Source organism: Panthera onca, chromosome A3 (genome assembly GCF_046562875.1).
Source record: "Panthera onca isolate mPanOnc1 chromosome A3, mPanOnc1 haplotype 2, whole genome shotgun sequence".
In the NCBI taxonomy this organism is placed as follows: Eukaryota; Metazoa; Chordata; class Mammalia; order Carnivora; family Felidae; genus Panthera; species Panthera onca.
This window is the reverse complement of record NC_138341.1, coordinates 35,030,545-35,050,508: the sequence shown is the minus strand read 5'-3', so window position 1 is coordinate 35,050,508 and position 19,964 is coordinate 35,030,545. Positions and strand designations below refer to the sequence as shown.

Genomic DNA, 19,964 nt, shown 5'->3' with positions numbered 1-19,964 from the left:
TCTGTGTCTCCCCCTCCCCCACTCACACCCACTCCCCCAAAATAAACATAGAAAAATTAAAAATAAATAAACTTTAAAAAAAGAAATATAGGGGCACCTGGGTGGCTCAGTCGGTTAAGCAACCGACTTCGGCTCAGGTCATGATCTCGCGGTCCATGAGTTCAAGCCCCGCGTCGGGCTCTGTGCTGACAGCTCAGAGCCTGGAGCCTGCTTCAGATTCTGTGTGTGTCTCTCTCTCTCTCTCTCTCTCTCTCTGCCCCTCCACTGCTCATGCTCTGTGTCTCTCTGTCTCTCAATAATAAATAAACGTTAAAAAATTAAAAAAAAATAAAAAATAAAAAATAAAACAATAAAAAAAGAAATATAACCGAATACCTATTATCTTCCCCTTCCCTCAGAAAAGACTTGTATTTCCCTACTCTATTTATGCTTTTAAAGTATACTTATTTATTTTGAGACAGTGAGCATGCAAGCAGGGGGACAGAGAGAGAGGGGGCAGAGACAGGGGCAGGGAAAGACAGACTGACAAGCAGGCTCCACATTGTCAGCGTGGAGCCAGATGCGGTGCTCGAACTCACAAGCTGTGAGATCATGACCTGAGCCGAAATCAAGAGTCAGATGCCCAACCGACTGAACCACCCAGGCGCCCCCTCCTGCTGTTTTGTTTTTTTTTTAATGTTTATTTATTTTGAGAGAGAGTGTGCAAGCAGGGGAGGGGATGAGAGAGAGGGAGAGAGAGAATCCCAAGCAGGCTCCGCATTGTCAGTGCAAAGCCTGATGTGGGGCTCAAACCATGAGATTGTGACCTGAGCCAAAACCAAGAATCAAGAATCAAGACTCAACTGACTGAGCCACCCATGCGGCCCCACCTCACTGCTCTGTGTCTAATGATCTGATAATATAAACTTTTATTCCTAAATTAGATATTTGTATACTAAAAAATACCTTTATTGGATCACTCATACTGTTATTGAATTCTCAACTTTAAATAATTTGCTCTTCTACTAAGAAATATAATCCTCATTCTTTTATTGGTAACTTCCTTTTTTTTTTAATATTTATTTTGAAAGTGAATGCACACATATGTGCAAGTGTAGGAAAGGGGTAGAGAGAAAGAAAGAATCCCAAGCAGGTTCTGTACTGTGAGAGCAGAGCCCAACGTGGGACTTGATCTCCCAAACCACGAGATCATGACCTGAGCCAAAATCAAAAGATTGGCTGTTTGGCAACAAAGGTTGGGCACCTTTTTTTAACTTCTTAAACTTTACAGGATCCTCAGTTTTTCTTTGGTGTTCTGAAATGAAGTATCTGCAACTTTTTTTTTTTCATTCAATCTAAAGACTGTCCCTTAATTCTGGGGAAATGTAATTCTTTTTAATAATTTCTCCTTTTCATTTATTTTCTTTCCTTTCATTTATTTTGATTTTTAATGTTTATTATTTATGTAGAAAGAGAGAGAGTGTGTGTGCATGCAAGAAGAGGGGCAGAGAAAGAGGAGAGAGAGAAGAGAGAGAATCCCAAGCAGGCTCTGTGCTATCAGCACGGAGACTGACGTGGGGCTCAATCCCAGAAACCGTGAGATCATAACCTGACAGACCTCAAGAGTAGGATGCTCAACAGACTAAGCTGCTCAGGTGCCCCCTTTCATTTATTCTCATTATTTAAATCCATCAGTGTCTTTATCATTCAGTCCTTCTAGTCTTTCTTTTATTTCAACAGGCATTTTTAACTTCCCCAAAACACGTTCTTATTCTGATTCTTCATTTATAACTGTATGTGTTACGTAGGATCAACACTTATACACATAAATATATATGTATGTAGAAATTCACACACGAATATCTATAAATTTCGCCTTTTCACAAATGTTTCAAACCTGGGGTTAAAACTTACATATTCATATCATTATTAGCTCAACTATATATTGTGCCATCTGTCTATGTTGACATGTGTAAGTGTGTTTTCATTTGAATGGCTGAAGGGATTCCAGAATATGTGCAGTAAACAAAGTTTGTTTAGTTTAGTACCCTATTGCTGGACACTTAGGTATCTCTCACTTTTTGCTATTACAAAGGCACATTTCCTTGAGTACTTGCCTATGATTAGTATCCAGTAATGGAAATACTGAGTTTTAATTTTGCTAGGTATTCCCAAATTCTCCCTTAAATTCCAGGTCAAGGCAGTATCAATCTTAGCATAGTATAAATAATTTTAACTTTTTTATTACTTGAAACTTTAATCTCTGGGGCGCCTGGGTGGCTCAGTCGGTTAAGCGTCCGACTTCAGCTCAGGTCACAATCTCACGGTCCGTGAGTTTGAGCCCCGCGTTGGGCTCTGGGCTGATGGCTCAGAGCCCGGAGCCTGTTTCCGATTCTGTGTCTCCCTCTCTCTCTGCCCCTCCCCCGTTCATGTTCTGTCTCTCTCTGTCTCAAAAATAAAATAAACGTTAAAAAAAAATTAAAAAAAAAAAAAGAAACTTTAATCTCTAATTTTCGGGAATTAAGGAAAAATTAAGTTTTTGTTTTAATTTTTTTTTTAAGGTTTTTTATTTATTTTTGAGACAGAGAGAGACAGAGCATGAATGGGGGAGGGGCAGAGAGAGAGGGAGACACAGAATTGGAAGCAGGCTCCAGGCTCTGAGCCATCAGCCCAGAGCCCGACGCGGGGCTCGAACTCACGGACTGCGAGATCGTGACCTGAGCTGAAGTCGGACGCTTAACCGACTGAGCCACGCAGGCGCCCCTAAGTTTTTTTTTTAAGTAAGCTCTATGCCCATCATGAGGCCTGAACTCACAACCCCAGGATCAGGAGTACACATGCTCTACCAACTGAGCCAGAATTTTTTTAAATCTGTACATACCAAGTAACTTCACTTCTATGTTCTCAGCCTTATGGTAAATGTTAGCCCATATATTAAGTCAAAAAGACACAGTTTTTATTCTATGACACAGAGTTTAGTGCAGTGGTTCTTCAACAGGTACTAGTCTACAACCTAAGAAGTCCTTTGGAAAGGGTTGGTTAGAGGCAGGGGTTGGAGGGGGGGGGGGGGTAACACAACGGGAGTGGTAATAATATTTCATATGTAAAAGAATGTTAAACGTAAAATTCAACACCAAAAAAACAAAAGCCATATAAAAATGAGCAGAGGATTTGAAGAGACATTTTTCCAAAGAAGACATACAGATGGCCAGACACATAAAAAGATGCTCAATATGGCTCATCATCAGGGAAATATATTTCAAAACTACAATGAGGTATCACCTCACACCTGTCAGAATGGTTAGTATCAGAAAGACAAATAACAAGTGTTGGCAAGGATGTGGAGAAAAGGGAACCCTCATGCACCACTGGTGGGAACGTAAATTGGTACAGCCACTGTGGAAAACAGTATGGAGGCTCCTCAAAAAATTAAAAAAAAGAAATATATATATGTGAATTGATAAGTCACTACTGGGCATTTCCAAAAAAGGAAAACACGAATTCAAAAAGATACAGGAACTCCTATATTTACTGCAGCATTATTTACAATAGCTAAAATACAGAAGCAGCCCAAGTGTCTGCTGATAGATGACTGGATAAAGAAGACGTAATACACACACACACACACACACACACACACACACACACACACAAATGGAATATTAAAAAAGAATGAAACAGCCATAAAAAAAGAATAAAATCTTGCCATTTGTGACAACACGGGTGGACCTACAGGGTATAATACTGAGTGAGAGATAAATACCGTACGATTTCACTCATATGTGGAATCTAAAAAACAAAACAAATAAATGAACAAACAAAAAACCAAACTCATAAATACCAAGAACTGGTGGGTTGCCAGTAGGGGAAGAAGGGCAAAATAGGTGAAGGGGATTAAGAGGTACAATTCTCCAGTTATAAAATTAAAAAGCCATGAGGCTGAAAAGTACAGCATAGGGCATATAGTCAGTAATACTGTAACAGTGTTGTATGGTGACAGATGGGAGCCACACTTATCAAGGAAAGCATAGCATAATGCTATATAATAGAACTGTCAAATCACTATGTTGTACATCTGAAACTATTACAACAAGAACGTTAGACACCTGATAGATATGCAGTATATAGCAAAAGGCAGTCCAGTACCAGAGCACTGATTCACACGACTTTCAATGTCCCTCTGAACGTTTATACAGGCGAAAGACATGACTCTGTTACTGGAAACTAGGGTGAACTCCACTTTACGGATGAGAAAGAAGTATTTTGGACGCGGTTTTAATATAACTGAATTTTCCAGGAATGCAGGCATCATATAAAAACAGAGACGACTTTGTGGTGTTCAGAACTTACCAAGAGCACCATTCTGAAAAGTCTCCAGAGTTCCTAATATAACTTTTCAGTCCCGGGGCGCCTGGGTGGCTCAGTCGGTTAAGCGGCCGACTTCGGCTCAGGTCACGATCTCACGGTCCGTGAGTTCGAGCCCCGCGTCGGGCTCTGTGCTGACAGCTCGGAGCCTGGAGCCTGTTTCAGATTCTGTGTCTCCCTCTCTCTGACCCTCCCCCATTCGTGCTCTGTCTCTCTCTGTCTCAAAAATAAATAAACGTTAAAAAAAAAAACAACTATTTGGAGTTCCAAGACTCACCAGACTTTCTCATTTAAAAAATAAATAAATAGGGGCACCTGGGTGGCTCAGTCGGTTAAGCGTCCGACTTCGGCTCAGGTCATGATCTCGCGGTTCGTGAGTTCAAGCCCCACGTCGGGCTCTGTGCTGACAGCTCAGAGCCTGGAGCCTGTTTCAGATTCTGTGTCTCCCTCTCTCTCTGACCCTCCCCCATTCATGCTCTGTCTTTCTCTGTCTCAAAAATAAATAAACGTTAAAAAAAAAAAAAAAATAAATAAATAAATAAATAAATAAATAAATAAATAACATTTCAGTCTAATCTATAACTGCTGCATTGCTAGCAATACCATGCATGCATGCAGACATTTCGTAATTCCACGGTCTTCCACTATAGTCATGCCCCACTATTTACACAGACTGAAATACAGTATGTATGATCTTATTACATTACATATTCCATTATTATAATCTATTATTTTAAGTTTTTTACTTTATATATCAGTTAGAACATAATATTGTTAGTTTTGTTGTTTACATTATAAGTTATACTATCGATGAATTTCACATCAGAATAATAAAGAGGGTATTTTTCCCGACTTGTGCTCACTGTGGCCAAAAATTAAGTAAGAGGAAAATATTCAGTGTAAGTCAATGTATCAAAAGAAAACAAGGTTTACTTAAAGAAAACTAATAGTTCATTAAATATTTTTAGTAAACAGTCATAAACTTTGATATTGACCTTAAACTGTCATCGAAATTACACAAAAAAAGAAAATCTAGGGGCGCCTGGGTGGCTCAGTCGGTTAAGCGTCCGACTTCGGCTCAGGTCATGATCTCACGGTCCGTGGGTTCGAGCCCCGCGTCGGGCTCTGGGCTGATGGCTCAGAGCCTGGAGCCTGCTTCCGATTCTGTGTCTCCCTCTCTCTCTGCCCCTCCCCCGTTCGTGCTCTGTCTCTCTCTGTCTCAAAAATAAATAAACGTTATAAAAAAAAAAATTAAAAAAAAAAAGACAATCTATTATGATCCTGTTCCAGTTAACTATTGTGGAGTTACGAATCACCCTAAAACTCGACGGCACAAGACAACGGCTATTATATTTTACGCACAAGTTCAGTGGGTAAGGAATTCGGACACAGCACAACAGTCTTGCTTTTGCTTCACAATGACCAGGGCCTGAACAGGAACTCAAATGGGTGAGGCCAGATCAACTGGCTCCTTCAGCCACGAGTCTACCACCTGGGCTCTCAGCTAGGGCTGTCAACCATGGCATCTATCCATAGCCTCTCCATGTGGCTTGGCCTTCTCACAGTATGGTGGCTGACTTCCCAACAGGAGTATCCTGAGAGCAAACATTCCAAGGGAACCAGGCAGAAGCTGCACGGCCTTTTATGACTTAACTTAGCCTTGGGAGTCACATAGCATTACTTCCACCACACTGTCACACCACACAATGACAGAGACCCCATCTAACAATGGAAGGAATGTCAAAGAATTTGGGGACCACATTTGAAAACCCTCACAGATTCTTTTCAGCCAACCAAGATGCTAAAACAAAATGACTGATAGTCTGGCTGTTCAGATCTGTTCCCCTCGCTGCTGAGTTTAAAGCCACAAATATTTATATCAACAAATGTAATGAATAAGACACATGAAGCCTCAAAAAATGATCAAGGCCAGGTTCCCAACAGTAAAGAACTTAACATTGAGCACTCAGAAGGTACAAACTGTGTGCTAAGACCAGGAAAGAAAGCTGGAAAGGACAAAGCAGATATATTCAAAACAATCGGTTTCAGTATTTTAACGATCAGTTGTGATTACTGGTTACAAATCTTTTAAAAAGAGGTGCAATTCTTTTTATAAAATCCTACTTAAGTCCAAAATACCTATAAAATATAATAAACATTCTATATCTTTTTAATAATTATAAATCATGTACTACAAAAATCTTTAAAAAAAATTAAGTTCCCAATACGCCCTTTGACACCAAAACATTTTATGAGACCATGACTCAGACTGGGATGAGATAAGAACTGGGTATAGAAGTCACGTCACCTTTTACCTGTAACAAATCTATAACCTTATCGACTAATAAGATTACCACATCCTGAAATGTCTCATTATTTAAAATTTTAAGAATAATGTCAAGGGGCACCTGGCTGGCTCAGTCGGAAGAATATGTGACTCTTGATCTCAGGGTCACAGTTCAAACCCCACAGTGGGTACAGAGATTACTAAAAGAAATAATAGTAATAAACCTAAAAGAAAAAAAAGAATGTCAAAAAAAAGAAAAAGAATGTCAACACTACTTTCTGATTCTACTCAAAACAGTAACACAAAAATGCCAAGAATTATTAACAACATGGTGACAATAGGAACATGACTTAAGGTAGGTAGGATCAGCCTCTTTCCAGTTCTCTCCAAGAGCTAATCCTGGTTTTATAATTTTGAGTTGGAATAAATATAAATTCCCATCTTCTTTCCTTTTCTGCCTTCACAGAGCTCCAAGTGTATGCTTATTGTAGTGGAAACACAGGAGTAAACAGAATGAGCATTCATCAGAAAATAACTATTTTCACTCACTTCCCTGTGTCCCAACTTCAGCCCACAGTAAGTGACATAACAATGGAAAAGCTGGGAAGAAAATTTTAAGGAAGGAAGAGAGCAGAGCGATAAGTACAGTAAACACTTTACCTTCTGCCAAACAGTTTAAATAAAAAGAAAGGTGATATAAAATTTAACTTTCTAAAGCTTTGCATTTTAAGAATCACAATATAAAAGTATACGATGTGTTGGGGCACTGGGGTGGCTCAGTGGGTTGAACATCTGACTTCAGCTCAGGTCATGATCTCAAGGTTTGTGAGCTGAGCCCCACCTCGGGTTCACTAGTGTCAGCACAAAACCTGCTTCAGATCCTCTGTCCCACTCTCTCTCTGGCCCTCTCCCACTCATTCTCTCTCTCTCTCTCTCTCTCTCTCTCTCAAAAATAAATAAAACATTAAAAAAAAAAAACTAACGCTTTAAAAAAGAAGTATACAGGGGCGCCTGGGTGGCTCAGTCGGTTAAGCGTCCGACTTCGGCTCAGGTCATGATCTTGCGGTCTGTGAGTTCAAGCCCCGCGTCAGGTTCTGTGCTGACAGCTCAGAGCCTGGAGCCTGTTTCGGATTCTGTGTCTCCCTCTCTCTGACCCTCCCCCGTTCATGCTCTGTCTCTCTCTGTCCCAAAAATAAATAAAAAAAATAATAAATAAATAAATAAATAAACATTAAAAAAAATAATAAAAAAATAAAAAAGAAGTATACAATATGTCAAAAAAATCTAAAACTGTAAAGAATATAAAGCTATATAAAATATAAAAAAGTTATCAAGAATACCAATGAATTTCATTTTTGAAAATTCCAACAGTCCTAAGAACCGTGTCCATCTGAAACTATTTTTTTTTAAAACAAAATTCCTTTTCTAATAGAAATGCTTTTTAAAGTATGTACTCTGGCTTTTCATGAAATTACAGTAGGAAAGAATTGGTAATAAGACTATAGTCTGACTTCTTTTCATCCTTATAAATATACTATCATCAAATATCCAATCTGTTAAAAGTACATGGTAATCTAGATATAGTACCGCCCTCTCTCAAAGAGTCTCTCCCTTAATGCTCAGACTATGGTCACTAAGACCACTTCCCAGTAAAAGGAACCAGGGTTCCAGAGATGAGGTCTGGGGCAAGAAATTTAAAAGATGAGCCTGGAACATCTTGTCATATCAAAAAAGCAAGTAACATAACAAAGACTACAAAGATCATTTCAAAATGATCCAAGAACCATTCTCTTTGCAGGATACCAGGAATCACCTCATTATTTTTGAAAACTGGTAATAACTGAAAAAAGGAAAAAGCACATCAAGACTTTAATTCAACCTGCCTTTCCTAGAAGATCTGAACCTGAAGATTAACATGATAGCTGACACAGGGAAAATTCTCTTCACAGAAATAGTCTATGCCAATAAATTAGGGGATGAGGGGCACCTACGTGGCTCAGTCAGTTAAGCATCCAACTCTTGATTTTGGCTCAGGTCATGATCTCATGGTTCGTGGGATCAAGCCCTACATCAGGCTCTGCGCTGACAGCATGGAGCCTGCTTAGGATTCTGTCTCTCTCTGTACTCTTTCTCAAAATAAATTATAAACAAACAAACAAACAAATAAATAAATAAAAATGAGGGGATGATAGAATTATGATAGAAAGCATAATTTTCACAACTTTAATGAATTAATCTAGGCAATCATCAATGATTAATAACATTACAAAAAGATACCTTAAAAATTCTGAGCCTGATAGGCTCAGTCAATACAGCATGTGACTCCTGATCTCAGAGTTCTGAATTCAAGCCCCATGCTAGCTGAAGAAATTACAAAAAAATAATTCTTTAAAAAAAAATTCTATTTTTATTTTTCGCTTTAAAAGGCATTAGTAGGAAATTTTGCAAAACCTAAGTCTACAGATTAGAGTATTATCATGCTTGGTTAGGTAAGAAAATCTGCTTGTTTTTAAAAGATATACACTGAAGTATCTTTAGGAATTTGGGGAAATATGTCGTCAACTTAAATGGCTCAAAAAAACTAGTACGTATATAGATATAATAGAGCAAAGAGTAAAATGTTAACATTTTGGGAATCTGGGTGGAGAATATATGGGATTTCTTGGTAATGTTTTTAATAATTTTTCTGTAAAAGTTATTTCAAAGTAAAGTGTTAAAAAAAATGAGACACAGGAAACAATACATTATGGACATCATGAGAGAAGTACACAAATACTACCTCACGAAGTAATCTGGCATCCCTTACCCCATTTCCCCTCCAAAATAACCATGTGGATTTAGATCCTCTAGAATCTGGACCTAACCATCTGTCTACAGAAAAAATGTGGTAAAGGACACAACAGAGATGCAATAAACAAACTCCAGACCAAAGGAAATTCCTGTGTAGGTGAACAACCTGCTATCTTCAACAGAACGATGAGGAATAGAGGGAAAATATATGAATGAATATCTACACAAAAATTTGTATATGAATGTTCACAACAGCATTATTCAAAATCACCAGAAAGTGAAACAATCCAAATTGTCCTTCCACTGAAGAGTAAACAAAATGTATATCCACCCAATGAAATATCATTCAGCTATAAAAAAAAAAAAAAAAAAAAAAAAAAGAATTAAAAAAAGGGGGTTGCCTTGGTGGCTCAGCCAGTTAAGTATCCAACTTCAGTTCAGGTCATGATTTCATGACTTCATGGATCCCACTTCGGATCCTCTGTCTCTGCCCCTCTCCCACTCAAACTCAAGTGTGCGTGTTTTCTCTCTCTGTCTCTCTCTCGAAAATAAATATTTATAGGGGCACCTGGGTGGTTCAGTTGGTTGAGCGTCTGACTTCAGCCCAGGTCATGATCTTGTGGTTCCTGAGTTCAAGCCCCACATCGGGTTCACTGCTGTCAGCTATCAGAGCTGAGCCTGCTTTGGAATCTCTGTGCCCCTCTCTGCCCCTCCCCTGCTTGCACTCTCAAGGAAAAAAGAAAGGAAGGAAGGAAGGAAGGAAGGAAGGAAGGAAGGAAGGAATCAATAGATAGGAATTCAGGCAGCAACATGGAAAAAACTTGAAAACACTATGCTAAATTTTAAAAAGCCAGACAAGAAGACACATTATTAGAGGCACCTGAAGGTTCTTGATCTTGAGGTCCTGAGTTCAAACCCCTGGTAGAGTGTAGAGCTTACTAAAAACAACAACAACAACAACAACAACAACAACAAAAACACCTACCCACACACATATTATATGATTCCATCAAAGGAAATGTCCAGAAAAGGCCAATCTATAGAGACAGAAAGTGGATCAATGGCTGCCAGAGGCTGAAGGGGGAATGGGAAGTAACTGATTTCCTTTGGGGATGATGAAAACATTCTGAAATTAGACAGCAGTAATAGTTTCAGCTTTGTGAGTATACTAAAAGCCACTCAATTGCTCACTTCAAAAGAACAGATTTTAGGGGCGCCTGGGTGGCTCAGTCGGTTGAGCGTCCGACTTCAGCTCAGGTCACGATCTCACAGTCCGTGAGTTCGAGCCCCGCATCGGGCTCTGGGCCGATGGCTCAGAGCCTGGAGCCTGCTTCCGATTCTGTGTCTCCCTCTATCTCTGCCCCTCCCCCATTCATGCTCTGTCTCTCTCTGTCTCAAAAATAAATAAACATTAAAAAAAAATTTAAAAAAAAAAAAAAGAACAGATTTTATGCTATGTGAATTATGTATCAATTTAAAATAATGAATGAAGAGGGGCGCCTGCGTAGCTCAGTGGGTTAAGCTTCTGACTTTGGCTCAGGTCATGGATCTCACAGTTCCTGAGTTCCAGCCCCGCTTCGTGCTCTGTGCTGACAGCTTGGAGCCCGGAGCCTGCTTCAGATTCTGTGTCTCCCTCTCTCTCTGCCCCTCCCCTGCTCATGCTCTGTCTCTCTCTCTCTCAAAAACAAATAAACATTTAAAAGAAATGTTTCTTAAATAATGAAAAGAAATTATAAAAGAAAAATGTGAAAACTAACTAGATATTTCATGAGCATACAGAATCCCAAATGAGCAAAGAATGCTAAAATGAGTAGGCTAAAGATTAAGAACAAGGTATTCACATAGTTGCTAATAATCTCCCCCCAAATAACTTACTAAATACAAAGGGACACCACCCTGACCAAGTCATCAAACCAAACACAATCAATATTAGGACAAACCCAATTATGTGTCTCCTAATATAAGGCATGGAGAGGGATACAATAAGACTTCCATGGCATCCCTACAAAAATTACATAGCCTGCAAAAACAATACCCTAAATCTAATCATGAGGAAACATCAGACAAACACAAATTGAGCCATGTTCTACAAAATAATGGGCCTGTTTTCTTGAAAAATGTTAAGGTCAAAAAACACAAACAAAAAGACTGAGGAACTAGTTCCATATCAAGGAGACAGGACAACAAAATACAATGTGTGAGTCTGGGTTTTATTCTAAACTAAGAAAAATAGGGACACCTGGGTGGCTTAGCTGGTTAAGCGTCTGACTCTTGCTTTCAGCTCAGGTCATGATCTCACAGTCTGTGGGCTCCACGATGACAGTGCAGAGCCTGCCTGGGATTCTCTCTCTGCTCCTCCCCTGCTTAGGCACACATTTTCTCTCAAAATAAATAAATAAACATTAAAAATAAGTAAATAAAGGGCACCTGGGTGGCTCAGTCGATTAAATGTCCAACTGCGGGTCAGATAATGATCTCATGGTTCATGAGTTCAAGCCCCACATCGGGCTCTCCACTGGTGGGGCAGAGCCTGCTTGGGATTCTCTCTCTCTCTCTCTCTCTCTGCCCCTTCCCCACTTGTGCTCTCTCTCTCTCAAAATAAATAAATAAAATTTATAAATAAATATAAATAAACTAAGAAAAAACATACACAGCTACAAAGAACACCATTAGTACATAAAATTTGATTAAGGACTATGAATAATGGTTTTGTGTGAATATTAGGTTTCCGGAATTGTTTACTATACTGTGGTTATGTAAAATAATTTCTTTGCATTTAGGAAAAACACACTGATGTCTCCAACTTACTCTCAAATGATTCAGTTTATACATATAATAAGAATAATAAAGTCAATAGGGCAAACTGTTAATTGCTGAATCTGGGTAGAGGCCATATGGGAGTTCCTTGTATGTTCTTGGTACTTTCTGTAAGTTTGAATGAGGCCATATCTTTTACAAATACATACTGAAGTATTTACAGATGAAATGGTAAGATTTCTCTGATGAGCTCCAAAATAAGGGGCAAGTAGGGGTACAGATGAATTAATTGGTCATTTATTGATAACTGTTAAAGCAAAGTAATGGAAACATCAGGTGGATTACACACTTCTCTGTACTTTTGTATATTTGAAATTTTCTGTAATAAAAAGTTTTAAAGGAGTTGAAAATGGGAAAGTTTTTTTAAACGGAGAAACCGAGGCTCAGGAAATTTAAGCCCAGTTTTGAAATCTTTCAAATACATGATGCTCTCTCCATTAATCCTCCTATAAAACCTCTTTATACAGCAAGAACTATTCAAGCAGTTTTATTCTTCCCACCTGAAATTTTGGTCAATAACAACAGAAATACAAGATACTTCTGACTCCACCATACCTAAGCATATAGCTACCTCTGAGGATAAACTCAATAGATAATAGAAGAAACAAGCAAATGCAGATAGAAGTAATCCACCCAACGATCTACAAATTGCTCAGAAGGTAGAAAAATCAACTGAGGAGCACCTGGGTGGCTTAGCCGGTTGAGTAGATGACTTTGGCTTAGGTCATGATCTCACAGTTGGGGAGTTTGAGCCCCACATCGGGCTCACTGCTGTCAGTGCAGAGCCCACTTCTGATCCTCTGTCTCTTTCCCCCTCCCCAGCTCACGTTCTCTCTCAAAAATAAGTAAGACATTTAAAAAAAGAAAAAGAAAAACCAACTGACATTTTATTTTTTTTTAATGTTTACTTATTGTTGGGGGGGGGGAGAGGAAGGAGGGGCAGAGAGAAAACAGAGGATGCAAAACAGGCTCTGCACTGAGAGTGGAGAAAGCCCGATGTGGGGCTTGAACTCACAAACCGTGAGATCATGACCTGAGCCAAAGCTGGACGCTTAACCTGCTGAGCCACCCAGGCGCCCCCTCTCTAAATCTTTTTCTTTTTTTTCTAAATCTCTTAAATTTGATTTCTAAGGGTCAATACCAAGGGCCTATTCAATTCTGATTTTCTACATCTACATGCCTAAAATAGCACAAAATGTGGCCACGCTGAGAACAGTCAGCAGACAGGGCGCCTGGGTGTCTCACTCATTTAAATGCCCGACTCTTGGTTTTGACTCAGGTCATGATCTTGCAGTTGGTAAGATCGAGCCCTGAGTCAGACTCTATACTGACAACAAATAGCCTGCTTAGGACTCTATCTCTCCCACTCTCTCTGCCCCTCCCCTGCTCATTCTCTCTCTCTCAAAATAAATAAACATTTTAAAAAATAATAAAAAGTAGTACTTTGGTCTCATACAGGAAGGACAAACAGGAATGCCCTGAATCTGTCACCATATAATTTGTAATTATAGAACAACTCATATCATAATAAACCCTTTTTATACAATAAACAGAAATTTAACTATGAACTACAGCAGAAAATATAGTAGGAATTTAACTTATGAGACAATCAATCTTCCAGGTTAAACCAGCAACACAGTGGGCAAATAATTATCACACAGGCACAGAATAAACCTGTGTATACAATAGCCTCTCCTACCCCATTACCGAAACACTCCAAAAGCTTCAGGATCCCCAAGACCAGAGTATTGCAGATCACAGTGTCAAACTGAAAAACGCACAGACATATGGTCCTAGTCTCATATATTTTGTAGGGCAAAAATTACTTTCAAAATTAAGTATTGTACTGGGGCGCCTGGGTGCCTCAGTCGGTTAAACGTCCGACTCCTGGTTTTGGCTCAGGTCATGATCTCACAGTTCCTTGAGTTTGAGCCCACGCTGACAGTGCAGAGCCTGCTTGAGATTCTCACTCTTCTCTCTGCCCCTCCTGCATGCTGTCTCTCTCTCTCAAAATAAATAAATAAACTTAAAAATAAAGTACTATACTTATGTTTCACATATGTCTTCTTTCTTAAAATTTAAGCCACTTTTTTTTTATCATTGTGTTTATTGTTTTAAAAAATTAAAGGGGTAGGAGTGCCTGGGTGGCTCAGCTGGTTGAGCATCTGACTTCAGCTCAGGTCATGATCTCAACGGCTTGTGAACTCTGAGCCCCGCATCGGGCTCTGTGCTGACAGCTTGGAGCCTGGAGCCTGCTTCGGATTCTGTGTTTCCCTCTCTCTCTGCCCCTCCCCCCACCCATGCTCTGTCTCTGTCTCCAAAATAAATAAACATTGGGGCGCCTGGGTGGCTCAGTCGGTTAAGCATCCGACTTCGGCTCAGGTCATGATCTCACGGTCCGTGAGTTCGAGCCCCGCATCAGGCTCTGTGCTGGCAGTTCAGAGCCCGGAGCCTGCTTCAGATTCTGTGTCTCCCTCTCTCTCTGGCCCTCCCCCATTCATGCTCTGTCTCAAAAATAAATAAACATTAAAAAAAATTTTTTTTTTAATAAATAAATAAACATTAAAAAAATTTTTTTTTTAATTAAAGGGGTAGAGCACCTGGCTAACTCAGTCGGTAGAGCACGTGACTCCTTATCTTGGGGTTGTGTTCAAGCCCCAAGTTGGGTACAGCGATGATTTAATAACAAAATGTTTTTAAAAAATTAAAAAATAAGTTAAAAAGATTAAAAATAATAAAAAACAACAGGAGCTGAAATACACCAAAGCTGTTGATCACGGTGGAAAAACATACAATAAAGATTAATCTACAAAGAAGGGCTCAGAGTTGCGAATTACAGAAGATCACAATATCTAAACACCACTTTGCACTTCTTTCTCTGGCAAACCTTTTTTCATACATACCTAATACACTGTACATATAATAACTACTCAGAATTTTTTAAAATGTAAATATTACCCAATTGTTTCAGAGGGGAAAAAAATGTCCTCCAAAATACCAATGAAGTATAAATTTCCTCATACCCAAACCCTTTCAAAACCACCAATAAAAACTGAGGATGGCACAACACTATGCTGATTGTATGCAAAAACCTACTTGCAGAGTTGTTTCAGTGTATTGAGTAATAAGCATATGATGCAATCTAAGAAAATATATAGTGGGGCGCCTGGGTGGCTCAGTCGGTTAAGCGGCCGACTTCGGCTCGGGTCGTGATCTCGCGGTCCGTGAGTTCCAGTCCCGCGTCGGGCTCTGTGCTGACAGCTCAGAGCCTGGAGCCTGTTTCGGATTCTGTGTCTCCCTCTCTCTGACCCTCCCCCGTTCATGCTCTGTCTCAAAAATAAATAAACGTTAAAAAAAAACAAAAAAAACGAAACTATATACTAAAACCAAGTACCACTGAAAAAATTACTCCCATCTAAACTAAGAGGAAGACAAATGGAAAGGCAAAAAAGTACAGGTAACAAAAAGTATTTTTCCTCCTATCATGGAAAACAAAAAACTTCAAACATTTTTTAATTAAAACAAGACAATTAACTTACTAGCATGCTTGTCTGCAAGCATTATAAGCGTGTTGGAAATATCTCGCCGTCTATAAAAGCACACTACTTTTGCTTCCACGTTGCCCGTTGCAGTCTAAGAGAGAAGAAAAATAAAAGTTATCTGTACCGAAGAATAGACTCAAATAGTTTACAAAACAAAACTAAATACAACACAATTACAAGATCAATCTCATTTACACTGTGCCAATCACAACTGCAGGATAATCAGAGAGCTGAAAAAATTGAAATGAGGATGTGCAGCATTTGCAAAGGTTCCAAGTTAAACTAAAATGTCAAAATTAAATAACTTACTAGTATCAATTAATCTAAAGTGATCACACCCCTTTAATGACTAAAGCCAGATGCTTAAATCTGCTTAGCCCTGAGAAACTAATCCCCCAAATTTTCAGAGTCACAACGTAACTTACTTAAGACAGCAAAACATATCCCACTCCCAGAGGAGAAGCTAAAAGTAAAATCATCCAGCCCACTCCAGAACACCCCCATGTTTCATGATGGTGAAGCCCCGTAGGTCCGGGCAGCCGTCAGACAGAATGGAGCAGAAGACCTGGAAAAGCATTCTCCAGCCCTGGTTAAGTCTATGAATCTGTAATAGTTGATCTTCTCAGCAGTACTTAGTTTACCTTCACATATGAAAGTATTAAAATCTCTGAGTTATGAACGCTGAAGTTCTTATTTATTTTTGACTACAGTCTAGAATACAACCAATATTCAGTTAGGTTGTAATTTGCTGCAGCTGGGGCCCAGGTTCCTACTCTCCTCCTATTCCTTATGAATTCTGAGAACTTTCAAGGTCAGTCATTCATTACAAAGTTCCTTGTAAAAACACATAGATTACAGTAAAATGCTATTGTGATTTCCAATTTCAAACAAATATGAGAACAAATTTTCAGAATTTCTCTGGGCTTACAGATATATTCAGACATAAAGAAATAAGAATATACTTATGCTACAGTAAATTTGTCAATTTTATGAAGTTCAGCAGCAGTATTTTAGAGTGAGAAATAGTCATGGAGAAATATTGCCCTCTGAATTGAAATCATATTAAATCCTAACCAAAGTGCTTCTATATTTCACAATATTGTGATCAAATACATCCTCCAGAAGTAATGATCCAGCAATCTAATAAATGAACAGGTCAATACTTCTTGTAAATAAAATCTATCAATGACTACAATTATAAGCTCTTTATCAGTTTTGTCTTAAGACAAAAGCACATTCAAAACCCAAAGCAAGTGTCTAATGGCATATTTTTTCTGCCTTTCTAGTGAGTTCCTCCACTAGGAATACTCCACAAAAACGAATTCAAAACTGCTTGGGGTGGAGGGGCACAGTTCAAAATAAACAGTTTTGGGGCACCTGAGTGGCTCAGGCAGTTAAGGATCTGACTTTGGCTCAGGTCATGATCTAACAGTCTGTGAGTTCCAGCCCCACATTGCATTGAGCTCTCTATTAGGGCAGAGCCCACTTCAGATCCTCTTGTCTCCCTCGCTCTCTGCCCCTCCCCCACGCATTCTTTTTTCTCTCTCTCAAATATAATAAAAAACAAACATTTCGGGGCGCCTGGGTGGCTCAGTCAGTTAAGCGTCTGACTTGGGCTCAGTTAATGATCTCACAGTTTGTGAGTTTGAGGCCCACATCAGGCTCTGTGCTGACAGCTCATGGAGCCTTCTTACTTGTGCTGTGTCTGTCTCTCAAAAATAAATAAAAATGTAAAAAAAAAAAAAATTTTTTTTTTAAAAAACATTTAGGGGTGCCCGGGTGACTCAGTCGGTTGAGCGTCCAACTTCGGCTCAGGTCATGACCTCACAGTCCGTGGGTTCCAGCCCACATCAGGCTCTGTGCTGACAGCTCAGCCTGGAGCCTGCTTGAGATTCCGTATCTCCCTCTCCCTCTGCCCCTCTGCCACTTGTGTTCTCTCTCTCACACACACAGAAATAAATAAATAAACTTAAAAAAATAAAATTTTTAAAATAAACGTTTTTTAAAAATTAAAAAAATAAAGTCTCTTCTGAACTATGTACACACTTGGCCATTAGGTACTTTGTAACTACAGTGTTCCTCTTCCCCTCCACAAATACACATACAACACACACATGCACACACACACACACAACCTCCAGCATTCCTCTAAAGTTGAACTACTCAAAGGATGGTCCAAGACCTAGTCTACAACTGTTGCTGTGTAATGAAATGAGAACTGAGAGTGAGAGTGTGTATTAGAGCATCTGATAGTTAATTTTAATCTGTTGAACCTACTAATGAAAAATGAAGGCTTGTGGTTTTATAAGCTTATTTTAAACTTCATTTTTCTATTATTTATTTTCATTTTATAAAAGCAGTCTGAGATAGTGAACATTCTTTTAATGTTTATTTATCTTGAGAGAGACAGACAGACAGAGTGCAAGCAGGGGAGGGGCAGAGAAAGAGGGAAACACAGAATCTGAAGAAGGCTCCAGGCTCTGAGCTGTCAGCACAGAGCCCAACATGGGGCTTGAAGTCACAAACCGTGAGATCACGACCTGAGCCGAAGTCGGACACTTAGCAAACTGAGCCACCCAGGTGCCCCAGATAGTGAACATTCTTAAAAATCTTTCACCAGGGGCGCCTGGGTGGCGCAGTCGGTTAAGCCTCCGACTTCAGCCAGGTCACGATCTCGCGGTCCGTGAGTTCGAGCCCCGCGTCAGGCTCTGGGCTGATGGCTCAGAGCCTGGAGCCTGTTTCCGATTCTGTGTCTCCCTCTCTCTCTGCCCCTCCCCCTTTCATGCTCTGTCTCTCTCTGTCCCAAAAATAAATAAAAAACATTGAAAAAAAAAATTAAAAAAAAAAAAAAAAAAAAAAATCTTTCACCACAGGGTGCCTGGGTGATTCAATCAGTTGGGCATCCAACTTCTGATCTCTGCTCAGGTCTCTCGTTTCATGGAATGGAGCCCCGAGTCAGGCTTGGTGCTGAGAGTGCAGAGCCTGCTTGGATTCTCATTCTCCCTCTCTCTGTGTCTGCCTCTCTCTCCCTCTCAAAATAGATAAATAAATGTGAAAAAAAAAAAAAATCTCTCACCACAAATAGTTCTCCAAGCACTGCTCTAAAAACCTAGGTTAGGAGTGCCTGGCTGGCTCAGTCAGTAGAGCATCTATCTGACTCTTGATCTCAGGGCTGTGAGTTCGAGCTCCACATTGGGTGTAGAGGTTACTTTAAAAAAGTGAAAAAAAATTTGGTATATATAAAAGTCTGGCTATACTTTCAACTCACCACATTTCTTTTGAGACTTTCCTCTGTGCCCAAGCACTGAGCTAAGCTCCATGGATACATAGTGCCCACCCTCACGAAGCCTCCACTCTAGCAAGGATGTCTATTCACATCATCTCCTTTCCAACCCTCCAAAGCCCAGTTGGAATCATGTCCCTCACCTGATTGGAAACCTTCACCAGTTCCCTGCAACTAAAGCATAAATGTAAAATGTGCCTGACAATATTGCCACTCATATTTTCCTTTACAACTTCCTTTCCCCTCCAGACTCTACTTCTCTCACTCATGGAAGCAGGAAGAGCAACCCACTGCGGGAAGGCAGAGGAAAGGGGGTAGAGTCCTAGGAAAGAAGGAAAGGAGTCCAACAGGTGAAGCATGGAAAGCTGAGTGTCCAAGAAAAAAGAAGGACCAGGGAAAACCACATAGGTGGGAAAAGCAGGGACATGTGTAAAGAAGAACCCACAGTGGATGTCAACTTTTCTTCTGTATTCTTTTCTCCATGTGCATTGCAGCCTCTTAAATCCCGTTCCGTCAAGCATGTTTACTGAAATATCCTCTAGCAATAAGGGGCTTTTCTTAAGCTCTAGAATCATTTTAGTCATACTCATGTCTGTTTCTATCCCGGACTTAGAAAGTACATTATTAAACACACACACACACACACACACACACACACACACACACACACACAGTTTCCATTTCAAAACGTCTGTGGTTTGCTCAAACTAAAGAACAAGTGAAAAGGTGCTTTCCCAATTTCTGTCCTTTTTCCCAAGAGATCTAAAATGGTAGGAGAGGTCTCAACCTGGGTTTCACGAAAGGGCTTTGAGGGACTCTCCTGAAATTATGTGCAAATGTAGTTGGAGGCAAGGGTGTCATCAGATTCTCAAAGAAATTAGTGATTCCCCTCTTCCCCCCC

At 39.7% G+C, this 19,964-nt stretch overlaps 1 protein-coding gene across 9 annotated transcripts in view; it reads right to left on the bottom strand.

Moving 5' to 3' along the window:
- The window catches only part of MTA3 (metastasis associated 1 family member 3), a 226,700-nt gene that overhangs the window by 155,608 nt on the left and 51,128 nt on the right, over positions 1 to 19,964 (bottom strand). For all 9 annotated transcript variants that reach the window (XR_009616011.3, XM_078444770.2, XM_078444774.2 and 6 more), the window contains exon 3: positions 15,778 to 15,871. Coding sequence is in view for 8 of the 9 variants with exons in the window: in XM_078444774.2 (XP_078300900.1) it covers positions 15,778 to 15,871 (94 nt within the window). In the remaining variant the exon portion in view is untranslated. The remainder of the gene's footprint in view (positions 1 to 15,777; positions 15,872 to 19,964) is intronic.